At 39.8% G+C, this 17,156-nt stretch overlaps 1 protein-coding gene across 3 annotated transcripts in view; it reads right to left on the minus strand.

Moving 5' to 3' along the window:
* Nucleotides 1-9,261: 9,261 nt before the first annotated feature.
* The window catches only part of MARCHF5 (membrane associated ring-CH-type finger 5), a 50,967-nt gene continuing 43,072 nt past the window's right edge, over nt 9,262-17,156 (minus strand). For all 3 annotated transcript variants that reach the window (XM_080687318.1, XM_080687320.1, XM_080687319.1), the window contains 3 exons: nt 11,014-11,197; nt 10,724-10,890; nt 9,262-10,268 (listed from right to left, as the gene is read on the minus strand). In XM_080687318.1, coding sequence (XP_080543444.1) covers nt 10,152-10,268; nt 10,724-10,890; nt 11,014-11,197 — 468 coding nt within the window. In that variant the 3' untranslated portion in view covers nt 9,262-10,151. The remainder of the gene's footprint in view (nt 10,269-10,723; nt 10,891-11,013; nt 11,198-17,156) is intronic.

Consider the following 17,156-nt stretch of genomic DNA (forward strand, 5'->3'; position numbering starts at 1 on the left):
TTGTTGTTCCTTGTGATTAAGCCCCTATCCAGTGGTCAGCAAACTCATTAGTCAACAGAGCGGCAAACCAAGGCTCGCGAACCACATGTGGCGACCACTGTGCTATTGCATGCAGGACCTGCTATCTCATGCAGGCCTGGGTAGCAAGAGCAGCAGGGCCCAGGTTGGGGAGAAAGTCTGTAAAGAGGGCCTTCCCTGTAAAAGTCCCTTGTCGAGGCAGTGCCGCCTGAAGGCATGGGAAGCTGCTCTTTCTCCCGTGCTCACATCTTGCATTTTCGGCTCCAGAGCCTTTGTGCTGGCAAAGCCAGCTGCTTGCTTTGTTCTTTGGCATCTGGATTCAAGGCCTTACAAAACTTTCATCTTCATCATTCCCTTCATAGAGCGATAATCCTATAGCTGGTCCCTGTGACAAAGGCACCAATGAGAGAAAGGAGCCCAGCTGCTGACTTACCATTCCATCTTTGTCTCAAAAGTGGTATAAGGGGGGGGGGGAGGGGAAGGGTTTTTTAACATTCATCCACTTGACAAGATCAAGGATGTTACAGGAGAGGCCTGTCTCAGATCTCCCAGATGACAGCAGCCCCCGAGAAATCCAGCCCAGAGTGAACAACCCTGTCCCGTTAACAGGAACTGTCTGTCCACGTGCTCTGAGCATGGGCTCTGCTCAGTGCTTCCCAAATGGCAGCATGCACAGGTCCGAGGCTGTGCTGAGAGGCAGGTCCCGAGTCAGTCACTGCGTCCAGGGTGGGACCTGAGATGCTGCATGTCTGACGAACTCAGTGTGCACCTGTGGGGCCTGCCTGTCTCTGGTCCAGGCTCTCCAGCTGCCCCTCCCACCCTGAGAGTTCCAAGCTTCCCTGCCTGAAACCCCCTTCACTTCAGTCAGCCCATCTTGGTTTCTGAGGATGCAAACCAGAAACTCTAAATGACGTAGTCTCTGAGCCTGTTTGCCAAGCTGCAAAGGAGCGACAGTAATCTTTAGGGGGAAGATACTCAGGACATTAAATTGACCAAGATGTGGGCCCTCCCTGAGGTGCTGCTGGTATGAGGTCCTAAGTGGAGGTCCCAGCTGGAGCTGTCACAGCTCTGCCTTCCCTTTAGCCTCTGCTTAGGGCCAGGTAACACCTTAGGATAAAAGAGCAAGGGAAGCCTGGCCAGTGTGGCTCAGTGGTTGAGCGTCGACCGATGAATCAGGAGGTCTTAGTTTGATTCCCGGTCAGGGCACATGCCCCAGGTGCGGGCTACATCCCCAGGGTGGGGCGTGCAGGAGGCAGTTGATCAATGATTCTCTCTCATCATTGATGTTCCTATCTCTCTCTCTTCCTCCCTCTTTCCCTCTGAAATCAATGATATATTTTTAAAAAGAGCGAGGAAAGCTATTAAAACTTTTAGCTAAGACATTTACTTTTCTAATTACCAGTTAATGGCTTCCCTTCTGAGTTTCAAAAGCCTGTTCATGCTTATTTAAAATACAAGTTGTTTGGCCCTGGTTGGTGTGCTCAGTGGTTAGAACACCAGCTCACCCCTGAAGGGTTGTGGGTTTGATTCCTGATTAAGGGCACATACCTGGGTTGCAAGTTTGATCCTCAGTCCCGGTCCCGCTGGATGCTTGTGGAAGGCAACAAATCAATGTGTTTCTCTCACATTGATCTTTCTCTTCCTCCCTCCCTCCCTCCTTTCTACTATCTCTAAAAATCAATGGAAAAATTTCCTCAGGTGAGGATTAACAACAAAAAATTTAAATTCAAGTTGTTTGGATTTCCTCATATAACTAGCTTAATGTAAAATTCTTCTCATACTAAAACACACTTTCATTAACTGGCTCATCTGCTTAAATGTCTTGAATGGTAATGGTATCATTTTTCTTAACAAATACTCCTTCCTCAATTTATCCAAGTGTTCATTACATGGTTACAAACAGTATCATATAGAAGTTTCAAGCCCCTAAAAATCCTGTGCTTCACCTATTCATTATCCTCTCCCCTTAACCCTTAGAAAGAACTGATTTTTAAAATGGTTTCTAGCCTTGGCCAGTGCTGCTGACTGGTTAGAGCCTTGGCCTGAGCACCCAAGGGTCACAGTTCGATTCCCAGTCAAGGGCATGTAACTGGGTTACAGGTTTGATTCCAACTAGGGGCCAGAGAGGAGCCTGAAACCCAGGTACTTGCCCTAGACTGGAATCGAACCCGGGACCCTTTGGTCCTCAGGCTGACTGACACTATCCACTGAGCCAAACCGGCTAGGACTATGTTTATCCTTGTATCTACCGAACTATCCTCCAAAGCAGCTGTACAATTTTGCATCCCCCCCAGAATGAATGAATTCCTGTTGCTCCACATTGTGGCCGGCATTTGGTAATTGTCAGTGCTTTGAGTATTAGCCATTGTAAAGTGCTATCTTATTTTAATTTGCAGTTCTTTACTATGTTGAGCATCTTTTCATATGCTTTTTTTTTTTTGCCATCTGCATATCTTCTTTGGTGAGGTGTATGTTCGGATCTTTTGTCCACTTTTTAATTGGGTTGTTTTCTTTTTTCTCCAGCCGACTGCCAGCAACGGCCGGGTATGGGCCCGACGCTCCAGCGCCATCCATTTTCAGGGCTAGTTGATTCGGCAGGTGAGTTGTTACACATTCCTTAGCGGATTCCACCGTCCTGTGGGTTTCTTATTGTTGAGTTTTAAGAGTTCTTTGTATATTTTGGATATAAGTTCTTTATCAGGTATGTGTCTTGGAATTATTTTCCCCCTTTTGTTTTAATGATTATTTTTATGTTTAATTTTTTGTTTCAACTGGAGTTTACTTTGGTAAAGGGAATTTCCAGATGGTTACTAGTTGCTCCAACACTGATTAATCAATCTGTGTTTTCACTGATTTAAATGCCACCATTTCCATACACAAAATTTCCATTTGTATTTATGTCTGTTTTTGGACTTCTAGTCTTTCCAATGTTTTGTCCACTTATACAGTAGAACCACAGCTTTAAAGTTGCCCCTTTTCAATAAATTCAAGTATAGGAGGCTGTACATCAATATCACCCTTCCAGAATTTTTCGCAAGACAATACAGCTACCTGTCCCTTTCTTCCATTTGTTTGAATTCCAAGATCCACCTCTAGGAAGCTCACCCTCTTGCTACCATTGATCTCTTCTGTCATTGCACTTTTCACAATATATTGGGATTTGCTTTCCTTCCGGGTCCTTCTCCTCATACCTGGAACAGTGCCTGGCACACCGTAAGCATGCAATAAATGTTGAATATTACAGCAGTCCTTATTATTAATTCTGAATTTCCTGGGCCTAGCATATTATCAGATACTACATTCTCAGGAAATGTTGACTCAACAAATGAATGAAGAATAAACCATAGGATATGTTGATTTCCTGCTTTAATAAGTTAATAGTATCCATTTTGAGGCTGGATAGTTTTGTCTCAAAACTTACTCTTGTAAATTATTGGACAAAGCTAGTTCTAAAATGTTCTATTAAAAATGAATTTTGCCCTAACTGGTTTGGCTCAGTGGATAGAGCGTTGGCCTGTGGACTGAAGGGTCCCTGGTTCAATTCCAGTCAAGGGCATGTACCTTGGTTGCGGGCACATCCCCAGTAGGAGATGTGCAGGAGGCAGCTGATCGATGTTTCTCATCGATGTTTCTAACTCTCTATCCCTATCCCTTCCTCTCTGTAAAAAATCAATAAAATATATTTAAAAAAAAATGAATCTTGCCCTAGCTGGTTCGGCTCAATGGATAGAGTGTCAGCCTGTGGACTGAAGGGTCCCGGATTCGATTCCAGTCAAGGGCACATGCCTGGGTTGTGGGCTTGAACCCCAGTGGGGGGCGTGCAGGAGGCAAGCCAATCAGTGATTCTCTCTCATCATTAATGTTTCAATCTCTCTCCCCTTTTCTCTCTCTGAAATCAATAAAAATATTAAAAAAATGAATCTTATGGGAAGCTAATACAGTTCAATAAGCATTTATTGAATATCTACTAGAAGATTTGCTTGAGGGAAATGCAAAATTATTTTTCAAAAAAAATCACATTAGTCTTTTGAAAGGAGAAAGTATGGTCACACACAGCTCCTATATTATCATCTTTAAAAAATAGAAATCTCTAATTGATTTTCAGTTGCCCTCTGGGAAGATTTAATTTTTAATTACTTTAAAAATAATGTATCTACATAGTTAAGGAAACAATATAAAAGGTACCAATAAAAATCTCCCTCCTCCCCAACCTCCACCCTTCATTTCCAAACCTCCTAGTTTTCTTATCTTTCCAGAAATTTTTAAAAGGCATAAACAAATATTTAGATCATTCCCCCACCCCCATTCTCTACTAGTGGCAACATACTACATCTTGATTTTTCCCTTTTAACAATGTACATCATAAATATTTTTATATACATATGTAAACAGCTTTCATTTTTTATAGCTGCATAGTATTCCTTTATGGATGTACCATTATTTATTTGATAAACATTTAGGTTGGTTCTAATTTCTTTTTACATATACTGCTGTGACAGATTAACCTTATAGATATGTTGCGGTACTCAAGTACATGTTAAGATAAATTCCTGGAGTTAGATCTGAGGGTTCATGCATTAATAATTTTGACAGATACTTTCTAATTGTTCTCCATATCAATATACAGCCCAATCAGAATATATGAAAATGGCCCATTCATCATCCTGTTTGTATGGTATTAAATCAGATGACCCTTTCTGTGAATCAAATATATCAGGGTTAAATGACTGCCAAGTACGTCCTAAGTAATTAACTGAAAAGAGGTTAAGATTATGTTTCCCTTTGGTGGAGGTGGGGCAGGGGTGTTGGATTGACTAGGATGTGTTACAGAGGGTGGTGCTGGTTACATGTGCCAATGTACTCAGTTCCAAATCCACCCTTCTCTGTCCAACGTTGTGACACTGAACTGGACCCTGTAAACATTTTTCCTTTGGGACACGGGCTTTTTCAAATGAGGGCCCTGCAGTGACACTGCCAGGCTATCGTGTCAGGAAGGCATCTTCCATGTTCCAACCTCCTTCATGACCATTTGGTATGGGCACCCAGCAGCCCCGTGCAGATGTCCAGTTGTACCCTCAGACTTCTCTCCCCACCAGCACGGCTCCTGCAGACCAGCTCCAGTCTGCCCTCAGTCCCATTCTTGTTACTCCTCACAGTCCTTCTTCAAAGGGTCTGAATCTCGGGAAGGGGGCAGAGGCTTTCTTTTAGGCATTTGTTTCCTTATTGTCTACTCTCCCTCAGCCTAGAGACAATAGCTTTCATTGCCCCTACTTTTCTTTATTAAAGTCTTCTTTTTCTGCCTTTAGTATTTACTTACCAGTCAACAATTCCTTATATTACATTTTCCCTGTTCAAATAACATGTGATTTCTCTCTTGACATATTACATGTGATCATTTTGCAAAAATACATCAAGATTTGCACTTTAAAATAGTGCACTTTTCCAGGTCTTATTTTTGGTGTACAAATTATCTGAATTGATAAATACAGATACATTTGAATACTGATAAATATTAGAAGACCGTGGACACGTTACCTCTCAGTTTCTGTAATAGGTTCTTGCTAATATCAAACGAGAGACAGTCCCATTTAGGACGGGCACATTTCTACTGGCTCAAAATATTCCAAGATGGCCCATGAATTTGGTTCATTTGTGGAATATAGTAAACAAAAGTAAAAAAATTCCCACTCTTGCCTTGGCCAGTGTGGCATCCCGTGCACTGGAAGGTCATGGGTTTGATTCCTGGTCAGGGCACATAACTAGGTTGTGGGTTCTATCCCTTGTCAGGGCACATACAGGAGGCAGCCAATTGGTGTATCTCTTTCTCTCTTTGTAAAAAAAAAAAAAAAATTCTCCCTATATGTATCTAATGATCTTGTGGTGGTAATACCACAGTAAAATGTAGATCTGTTTGTATTAAGATTAAACATCTCAAAGCAGGCTTATTCCTCATTTTACCCCAGGGCCCAGGTGTTCAACAAATAGCTGATAAAGTAGTACATGTTGATTATCCTACAACCACTCAGCTGCAAACCTTCCCTCTGCTCAGGGTATTTGTTCCAGGAAGTTAACAAGACCTTTCATCACTCCAGTTCCAATGGGGGTGTGCAGTAGCAGGTAGTAGAGGAGGCAACCTAGAGAATGGGTTATAGGCAAACAAACCTCTGCTTAAATTGGCAGATTTAGTTTCTCTGCCTATCAAACTGTCCTCAAATGTTACCTCCCAATCGATTTTATAAAGGCCCGATGCACAAAATTTATGCATGGGTGGGGTCCCTAGGCCTGGCCAGCGATCAGGGCCTATCCGGGCCTTCTCGCCCAGTCCTGATCGATTGGGGCCAGGCTGGCTGGGGCCTGCCACCGGCTGGGGGGACAGGGGAGGGACAGTGGGAGGTTTACCAGCCGGGAGGAGGGACCGGGGCAGGTTGGCTGGCCGTGGGAGCGCACTGACCACCAGGGGGCAGCTCCTGTGCTGAGTGTCTGCCCCCTGGAGGTCAGTGAACGTTATAGTGACTGGTTGACCGGTTGTTCTGGTCGTAACAGTTGCTTAGACTTTTATATATATAGATTTTATTGATAAGGAAAATGATGGTTTGCCTGAGGTAAAGTAACTTGTGCAACAACTAATTTAAAGTATCAGCTAGAGTATGCATCCAGTACTGTCCAACTGCTATTTCTCCTCTACTAGTGTTAATAAGGAAATGACCTAGAAACAAAACAATCCCCATAGATGGAAAGGTCTGTATTTGATGTCTTCATTCTAGAAGATTCTCACCTTCTAGAATGAAACTCAAGTTCTTAGTATCTCAGGAAACAAATTGTGTTTTTGTGTGTGTGTGTTTCCAATTCACTTAAATATACTTTAAGATACCCCATGCATGAGACTACCCAGATTTTGTCTAGTTGCTTGTTTAATCATAGTTTACGTGGCTCTGAAGATAGGTGAGGTGATACATTAAAAATATTAGAACATGCCCTAACCGGTTTGGCTCAGTGGATAGAGTGTTGGCCTACGGACTGAAGGGTCCCAGGTTCGATTCTGGTCAAGGGCATGTACCTTGGTTGTGGGTACATACCCAGTGGGGACTGTGTAGGAGGCAGCTGATTGATGTTTCTCGCTCATCGATGTTTCTAACTCTCTATCCCTCTCCCTTCCTCTCTGTAAAAAATCAATAAAATATATTTAAAAATATTAGAACATACTAAACAGTTAAGCTAGCCTAATTACAAAATTAAGACAAATTCCTCTAGTAATTTCTTTAAAAATTCAGATTTTTAGTAAAAGAAAAATCTAACTACTGTCTCTAACTATTATTTAAAAAAAGAATTATGTCGGTATAATGTTTTGGCAGTTGTTCAACAAAATACACCTAGAGAACAGAAATATTCTTTATTTACCCTAGTCCAGCCAGTATTGAGATAATCTATATTAAAAACAAGATGTTTAAAAAAATTACAGCAGTTAGCAAGGCAGTGACTAATTAAGTCACTAAGTTTAATTATATATTTTTCACAGTCATTTGATAATCATGTAATGATGAACAATATTTTCAGCCACTTTGGAGGTAAGTTAATTTTTGCAAAAAGAATTCTACTAGTTGTCTCAGAATTTCATATAAGAGGTTTAAAACATTAATTTATAGAAATTACACAGTAAAGCAATGTGAAAATAGAAAAACACAAAATATATCCACCTATCCCCAAAGTCTACAGCATCCCTTTAATCTGTCCCCTAATGCCTTTCTTTTATTTCATTCCCTCTTCCTAGAGAGTGAACAGATTATTTAGCAATTAAGAATGGCTGCTCTATAGGTGCTATGTCAAGCCTAAAGTGATTGTTCCTTTAATTTCTCTTACTCCTGGAAATATCTTTTGAGGATGAGTATTACTTGTATTTCAGTGATGAAGAAAACTGTAGCTGAGAGAAAGATAAGTCATTTGGCCAAGGTCAGGTTATTAAAAGCAGAATTAGCATTTGAACCAGGTCTACCCAACATGAGTCAGCTCATGCTCTTTTGTTGCTTCATGACAGTGCAAGCCACCTTGCTAAAGAGAATAGGACATGGTACTTCTCAAGCTAATAAGGCTCTTTAGATTTAAGTGCTTAATCCCAAGGCTAGAGGCCACTCTTGGTCCCCAGGCACTTGCAATTCTCTTCCCACAGCCCTAGAAACCCCACTTCCCTGCCCCCAAAAGATTACAGTTGTTTCTCTCACCCTCACAAGCCCTGATGCCAGTAAGTCCAAGCAGCTACTTCCCCATTTTGGACATTAAAGTAGTAAATAGGGAACTGTGTGCTTATATAACTGTAGTAAAGGCTGCCTAAAAGCTGTTCTATATAACAAAATTATACAGGAAATATCTAGTGTCTTTTCACCTTAAAAACGAAAGAAAAGCCAATATATTTTATAATTATAGTTATGTAATCTAAGTTACTTTTATATATAATCATAGATTTTTATTTCCCCTTCAGAACTATAGCAGTGTTCTTAATAAGGCCTACTGTCAGTCAAATATTCTCTTCCTGCCCAAAGAATGACAACTTTAAATGTTCAATAGCCATTCACATAAACTTCATATTATAACTCAAAACATTCATACTATAAAGATTCCAATTTTAAATTACTAAAGTTAACATACATTATTGCAGTCTAACATAGCTCATCTCTATTTGCTACACTCCTAAAGAGAAGCGGCCACTCATCAGGAAGAGGAAATTTATTATCATCATGTATAAGATATTGTAAACAAGAAAATAAATAGGGTTTTTAGAACTTTTAAAAATTTAATTTTAATTAATGAAAATAACTGCAAAATCAGATTGCTGAATAACATTAAAAGGGCCACTATTAAAAATGGCTTAAAATAAATAATTGCTTCTTAAAAATTAATATGAAACTAAACAGTGATTATTAAGATACTACTCTCATCAATATGACAAGCAAAATCTAAAAACATTAGTATTGGTTTTTAAAATAATAAATTGTCTTAAGCCAAAACCAATGACCTCAATATTTACTCAAGACTTATTTTCATAAGTATCTCCTCACTGACTGGTGTAAAAACAAAGAGCTCCAGGCCTCACCTTGGTTCACCACTGTTGGTTTCTATCTGTTGAAATTAGACTGTAAATTACATAGAACCAAGTCTGTCGTGTTCACCATTGTATCCCATAGCACTCGGCATAGTGCCTGGGCAAACGGGAGGTGATCAGCAAATACCTGAATAACTGAATCAATGAAAGAGAAGAGAAAAATAACTTTATTGAAATTTTTGCAAATCATTCTCTGTGCTCAAACTACTATAATCTGGCAGCTCTAATTTCTAGAAATATGGATTTAAAAACCTTAGTCCAGTGATGGAAGGACCTGACACCTCTCTCTCTTTCTCTCTCTCTCTCTCTCACACACATACACACACAGTAATTAAGACTGCACGAGTCAAAATTACATTATGAACTATGAGATGTCAACATTATATAAATAATATTTAATAGTGAAAAAGTGATCTGGAAGCCCTGTGAATTTTTATCCTACACACTTTGGAGGACATCACATGGGTTAAAAAAAAACCAACAAAATCGCATTTGTTCAGATAATCATTTAAATGTTTACATACATTTTTGGTTTGTTATTTATAACTAATTTAATTTACATTTCCTCATATTAACATGTACTCCTGTTTACAACATGTAATCAAATTATGCCAGTGAGAAAAGTTCTCAGTACCTTCATTGAGTTGCCAATTCTAAGGAAACACTGAACATGAACATGTACAAAAGAGGCCTTTGAATAAAACAGCATGTGCATTTTTCAATATTTGCACAGGTTGATCCTTACATTTTTGTCTGAAGAAAATATGAACAAAGCCAGGTTTCCCATGCTAATATAATGGTTCAGACGACTGCCATAAAAGAAGTACATACAGAATAATGAGAACGAATCACATCCTTAGGTTCCGTGATTACTGAGAGGAGTTCTCCGGCCCTAAGTGCTTTCTTTATTATATTTCTTAAAAATATGAGAGCAGCAGCTTATCACAAGTCTCCACTACTGTGCATTAATGATGGAATCAAAACAACACAATAGACTCATAGGGATGAGAGGACTGCAGAACGACAGGAAGTCATAGTTTTATGCTTCTTCTTGCTCTGGATAATTTAGAATTTTGCGGTGTGCCTGACGTAAATATTGCTGCTGTTTGAAGTAAACCTTGAATGCTCCTTTTATGGCAACAAAAGCAATTCCACCCTAAAATAAAAAGGAAAATTAGCTTTTTCTAATGCACATTTAGAGAAACATAATTAAATTAAGTTTACTGAGGTAGCTGCCATTACTATCTTTATTCTACAGGCACAGAGAAGACAAGAAACTTGTTTCTCAGCAAGACAGTATCTGTGATAGGGTTTGAACCGGCAGGCTGACAGAGAGCAGAAGCTCTTTACCATAACCTTGCTGCAGTAGGGATGGTGTGAGGATTCCTGCATATCCTGGGAGAGAAGTCACCCACAGCACAGTTCTGGAAGGCCAGCGCTACAGCCATGACTCTTTCCATTTTATTGCTATAATATGACAGTGAGGATCAAATTGAGGAGCCCCAGAATATTTATATAGTCTCATTGGTTTTTTAAAAACAACAACAAATATATAATTCATTCTCTTTTGTATAGTCACTTTAAAAAAAAGTAATAATAAAGCCATCTTACCAAGATTGTCCTTTGTAAATTAGAATTAACACTACTAAACATCAGTTTACCAACTATAGTCGCAATAGTAGGAAAGACAAGGGCTCCACATAAAATTCGGGTGGCAGAGACATGATCTGCTAAAGGATTAGCCTCAGCTGGAATTCGAGGAACAGGACAGCCAATCCCTAGAGGGGAAAAAATGCAGGGTATTAGTGCTAATAAATTAGCATAGCGAAAATACCTTTGTACACAGGGATTCTTCCACAAGGTTAATTTGGCATGCTTGTTACCACAATTCAGGGCCTTACCTGGAAATATACTGTTCAAAATTTGTAGTTTATTTGAGTATTTGCGCCATAGTCTAAGCACATAATCCTCCCAGCGAATCATCTTGCCTAATATCAGCATGACAGGAATAGTAGGAAGTCCAATTAAAAGGAACAAAGGATCAGCTCTCTCCATAACATCCAGACCTTCTTTATGGCCTACAACCTGTGAAACAGACAGCATTTGCTAGAATCATTTCCTTAGCTAATGAAGGGATGTGGCATGCTCCAGCTCAATTCATTTTAGAAGAAATGCTAAATGTCTAAAGAATACAGAAATAGCCGAAACCGGTTTGGTTCCGTGGATAGAGTGTCGGCCTGGGGACTCAAGGGTCCCAGGTTCGATTCCGGTCAAGGGCATGTACCTTGGTTGCGGGCACATCCCCAAGTAGGTGGTGTGCAGGAGGCAGCTGATTGATGTTTCTCTCTCATCGATGTTTCTAGCTCTCTATCCCTCTCCCTTCCTCTCTGTGAAATATCAATAAAATATATTTAAAAAAAAAAAAAAGAATACAGAAATAAAAAGCTTAAAAAATAAGCTGGAAAGCTATCAGTCCAGATTTATATATAAGAATTGTCTCTCATTCAAGGTGGGGGGGGGGGCACCTCTCAAGTGATTTCATATTACATTAAAACAAGTTTTAAAAATGGTTGACCCACATTGATTACATTTGAATGGAGGGAGGGAGGGGACTTCTGGTTCTTGCTTCCAGTCCTCTTAATTGATTTGGTTTGCCGGGGCTATTTTAGGCTGTATTTGTCTTCTAGCAGAGGATCGGTTTTCCTGTTTTTCCTACTAGGAGGTAGGCATAGCCAGGCAAGGGGCAGGACCTGTCTTTAGGAGATAGCCCGAAAACTCACTTCTCTTTGGCTCTTACTCCCCATTGGTGATGTCTGGGATAGTGAAATCTCTGTGGTTGGCTAAATGCTTGCTCTCCACACCTAACTCTCCTTTAAAAATGCAATTCCAAGGTCTAGGTTTGGGGGACTGCTGTAAGGAGTTTTGGCTACAGGTTCCAGTCATTTTCTCCAATCTAGAACTTTCCAGTGCCCTCTTTATGGGAAATGAAACTAAAACAGTACTTTCCATCTCCTCTGGATCTTAGGGCTATTCTCAATTGGTGTAGATGCCAGAGGGCAAGAAGTACATGATTAATTGGCATTTGTGAATCTCCATACTTCCCCTCGCAGCAGAATCCTTTCCACCTGCTGATCACTCAGCCTTACACTTCTCTCAAAATCACCACTTTGTTGGCGAGCTTATTTTTAACTAAGTGATTTCCCTGGCAATTCTCTTTCAAACGTCTCAAATGATGTCCCTTTAGTCAAAAGTTTCAATTGCTCACAAATTAAAAATATTTATTTGAGGAGTTATTCTTGGCAGTTAATAGGGGGAGGAGGGATACTACTTCAGAAATCCACCCAGGTAACACACTGTGAGGCCAACAGCCTGATAGTAGGACACTACTGTAAAGGACTCTATGTAAGTTTTTCTGATCACACTTGAGGAAGAAAGGATCAGAAAGGACCCTGTCTATATTTTCTATAGGAAGGAGGGAAAAAGAAGGACAGGCAAAGAGGAAGAGGAAAGGAGGTAGGGAGAACTAGAAACTACTCAGAAAAGCTCATGAGATTTTTTTCAAAAATGACATGCTCTTTATGTCAGCTATGATAACACTTTTTTTTAGGTGGACTACAAGATGTGAAATAAGGTCAAGCTGAGAATGATCGGGGCAAGTTGAAATTCTGGAAGACAGTCTCGGTCCAGGTAAAAATATTTTATAGAAGTATGTGGAGAGAACCAAAATAGGAGCCTTTAAAATTTCAGTCAGGGATATAACCCAGACTTGCACTTGGTTAAGTTCTCTAAGATGTAATATTAAAGGGCAGGAGGCTAGCCTCTTCCAAATGGTCAAAAACCATGGCATCAGTACCCGATACTCTTCAGTGTCTCCGGTAGAAACTTAGCAACTTCACATCTTGCATGTAAAGGGTGATTGTCTTGAGTTGCTCTAAAATGAAATAGTCTGGCTCACAGTATTTCATAAACCTAATTCAATACTGGCAGATGAGCCAGTAGATTAGCCAAGAGACCATCTTTATCTATAATGCTTTTCTAGGACATTCCATTTTTTATACTGTTTTATTATTTTCAATATAATGATCACTTTAAAGTTATAACTGAATGTGATTTAAATACTCTCAAAGTGTTAGCAAACATTTGAAAATTCATTTGCTAGGTTATGTATTCTGTTTAGAACTTAGGGTTTAAAACACAAGGCAACTTAACAAAAGGAAGATAAACAATCCAATCAAAAAATGGGCAAAGGACCTAAATACTAGTAGACACTTTTCCAAAGAGGACATAGAGAAAGCCAAGAGACATTTGAAAACATGCTCAAAGTCACTAATCATCCGAGAGATGCAAATCGAAACAACAATGAGGTACCATCTCACACCTGCCAGAATGGCTATCATCAACAAACAACAAGTGCTGGAGAGGTTGCAGAGAAAAAGGAACCCTCCTTCACTGCTGGTGGGAATGCAGACTGGTGCAGCCACTGTGGAAAACAGTATGGCGTTTCCTCAAAAAATTAAAAATGGAACTGCCATTTGACCCAGTAATACCACTTCTAGGAATATATCCCAAGAAAACAAAACACTAATCAGAAAGGGTATATGCACCCCTATGTTCATAGCAGCACAATTTACAATAGCTAAGATTTGGAAACAGCCTAAATGCCCGTCAGCAGATGAGTGGATTAGAAAACTGTGGTACATATACACAATGGAATACTACGCTGTGGTAAAAAAGAAGGAATTCTTACCACTGGCAACAGCATGGATGGAACTGGAAAGCATTATGCTAAGTGAAATAAGCCAGTCAGCAAAAGATAAACACTATATGATCTCACTCATTTGTGGAATATAAAGAACATTATAAACTGTTGAACAAAAATAGATACAGAAGCAAAAAAGCATCGAACAGACTGTCAAACTACAGCGGGAAGGCAGGGGAGGGTTGGGGAGGGTAAGAAATCAACCGAAGGACTTGTATGCATCCATATAAGCACAACCAATGGATGCAAGACACTGGGGGGGGGGGGTGAGGGCAAGTGAAGGGGGGGTGAGGGTAGGAGGTCAATGGGGAAAAAAAAGGAGACATGTACTACTATTTGTAATACCTTAAACAATGACATAAAATTAATTAAATTAACAAATTAAAAAAACCCCACAAAGCAGAGTGAATATTCAGATATGTTTGTTTTTCATGAAAGCAGTTAAAACCTTACAACCAGTTGTCTAAAAATGAGGAAACAAAAAAAAAAAATAGGGCAGTGAGCAAAGCCCTATCATCCCACCTGTTACAGCTAAAGCAGAGAGAGGCTTTGTGCTCAAGCTAAGAGTCACCATGCAGGCACACTTGCATGCATGCATTCATTCATTCAACTAAACTCTGATTATGTGCCAGACACAGGCCTTGGTACTGGGGTTTAAGTGGTGAGCTAAATGGATGTCTTCTGGAGGCGAGACAACCAAATCAAACAAGGGGGCAAATATAAATGCTGTAAAGAAAATAGAATAGTGTTAACACCTGTAGTACACTACCTACTACTGTCAAGACTCAAGGGCAATAAATGAAAAGATGAATTAAGCAAGGAGGCTCATTTAACTTTGGTCAATAGAAAACCAGCAAACTTTGTGTATGATCATGTACATTCTGGTTCTATGCTGGAAGATTTAAAAACATTATTTTTTTTGAAACAGACTTAGAGATAACAGTACAGTCTGATGGCTGCCAGAGGGGAGGAGGGAGAAGGACTGGGTGAAAAAGGTGAAAGGACTAAGAAGTATAAATTGGGCCTGGTGGGCGTGGCTCAGTGGTTGAGCTTTGACCTATGAACTAGGTCACTGTTGGGTTGCAGCCTCGATCCACAATGGGAGATGTGTGTGTATTTGGGTGGGGGGGGGGGGGGGGCTGATCAATGATTCTGTCTCATCATTGATGTTTATATTTCTCTCCCTCTCCCTTCTTCTCTCTGAAATCAATAAAAATATGTTAAATGTCAGAGTGGGTGGGAACACCACTCTCTAAAGTATATGATCATCTAGCCACTATGCTGTACACCTGAAACGTATAAAAATAATACTGAATGTAAATTATAATTAATAAAGAAAATTAAAAAAAAATACAAGCAGATTATTATTATTTTAAATCCTTACCCAAGGGTATGTTTTTACTGATTTAGAGAGAAGGAAGAAGGGGAGGGAGGAGAAAAGGGGGAGGGAGGCACGGAGAGATGGAGAGAGAGGGAGAGGGAGAGAGAGAGAGAGAGAAACATCGATCCTTTGCCTCCCATATACACCCTGACCAAGGATGGAACCTACAACTTGGGTATGTGCCCTGACCAGCAATCAAACCCATGACCCTTCAGTGCACAGGACAACACTCCAACCAATTGGACCACACCAGCAAGGGCAAAAACAGTTAAGACTTCAATTTTGGAGTGAGATTCAGGAATTATAGAATGCCTTCTCTAAGAGTTTGTTATCCACATATAAAATAAAGGCGTATGGGGTTGGAGGTTTAGAGAAAAGTTTTTTTTTTTTTCTGCTAAAGAGCAACAAGCTAGATCTTTGTATCCAGTTAGGTCTACAGTTCACCAATGCTGAAAGGCTAAGAGTTTTAATTAAAGCCTGGTCTTCTAAAGCACCACCTATTAGAACCCTACTTTCAAATGAAAAGGTAGATCAGTGATGAACTAATAATTTTCTTAGTGATAATTTAGTGTAATTAAGAATGGACAATGCTTATGGGCTTTGTCTTTATACTAAATGCAAAAGTGGAACTAGGTTGAATATTAAGGTTCCATTGTTCCAGAATAAAATGTTCCAACTGCCTTTGCAACCAGATTTCACTTAAGTAGCCCAAGATTAGGGACAGGAGTCTTTTTTTTTTTTTTTTAAAGTAACTTAAAAAAAAATTTCAGAGAGGAAGGGAGAGGGAGAGAAAGATAGAAACATCAATGATGAGAGAGAATCATTGATTGGCTGCTTCCTGCACATCCCCTATTGGGGACCTAGCCGGCAACCTGGGCATGTGCCCATGACCAAAATTGAACCTGGGACCCTTCATCCCCATGCTCTATCCACTAAGCCAAACTGGCTAGGGCAGGGACAGGAGTCTTAATGCTTTTTCTTGTTGTGTGTTTCTGGACATGTAAACTCTTTGAACCTGTAAATAAGGAATAATTGATAGTATCTATGACATAAGATTGTTGCAAGGATTAAATGCATCAGTGCTTGAAAGGTCTTCAGCCTATTGTCTTTTCAATAAAAATGTAAGTGAAGTTCCTAATAAGTTCCTCACAATTAACAGAGATTGAAACTATGACTTTTTCATGAAAAAATAAATGGGAATAGCTCCAAAATGGACATACAGAAGGCCAAAAGTCATATGAAAAAATGCTCAAAGTCACTAATCATCTGAGAGATGCAAATCAAAATGACAATGAGATACCACCTCACACCTGTTAGAATGGCTACCATCAACAAATCAACAAACAAGTGCTGGCGAGGATGTGGAGAAAAGGGAACCCTAGTACACTGCTGGTGGGAATGCAAACTAGTGCAGCCTCTGTGGAAAACAGTTGGAGTTTCCTCAAAAAATTAAAAATGGAACTGCCATTTGACCCAGTGATCCCACTTCTAGGAATCTATCCCAAGAAATCAAAAACACCCATCAGAAAGCATATATGCACTCCTATGTTCATAGCAGTGCAATTTACAATAGCTAAGATTTGAAAATGGCCTCTAAGTACAGTTCACCAATGCTGAAAGGCTAAGAGTTTTAGCAGATTAGTGGATTAAAAAGCTGTGGTACATCTATACAATGGAATACTATGCTGCTGTAAAAAAGAAAAAAACCCTTACCATTTGCAACAGCACGAATGGACCTAGAGAGCATTATGCTAAGCAAAATAAGCCAGTCAGAGAAAGATAAGTATCACATGATCTCACTCATATGTGGAATCTAATGAACAACATGAACTGATGAACAAAAATAGACCCAGAGAAGAAACCAAGATGGCGGCATAGATAAACACCTAAACTGCTGCCTCGCA

Source organism: Plecotus auritus (assembly GCF_963455305.1).
Source record: "Plecotus auritus genome assembly, chromosome: 9".
In the NCBI taxonomy this organism is placed as follows: Eukaryota; Metazoa; Chordata; class Mammalia; order Chiroptera; family Vespertilionidae; genus Plecotus; species Plecotus auritus.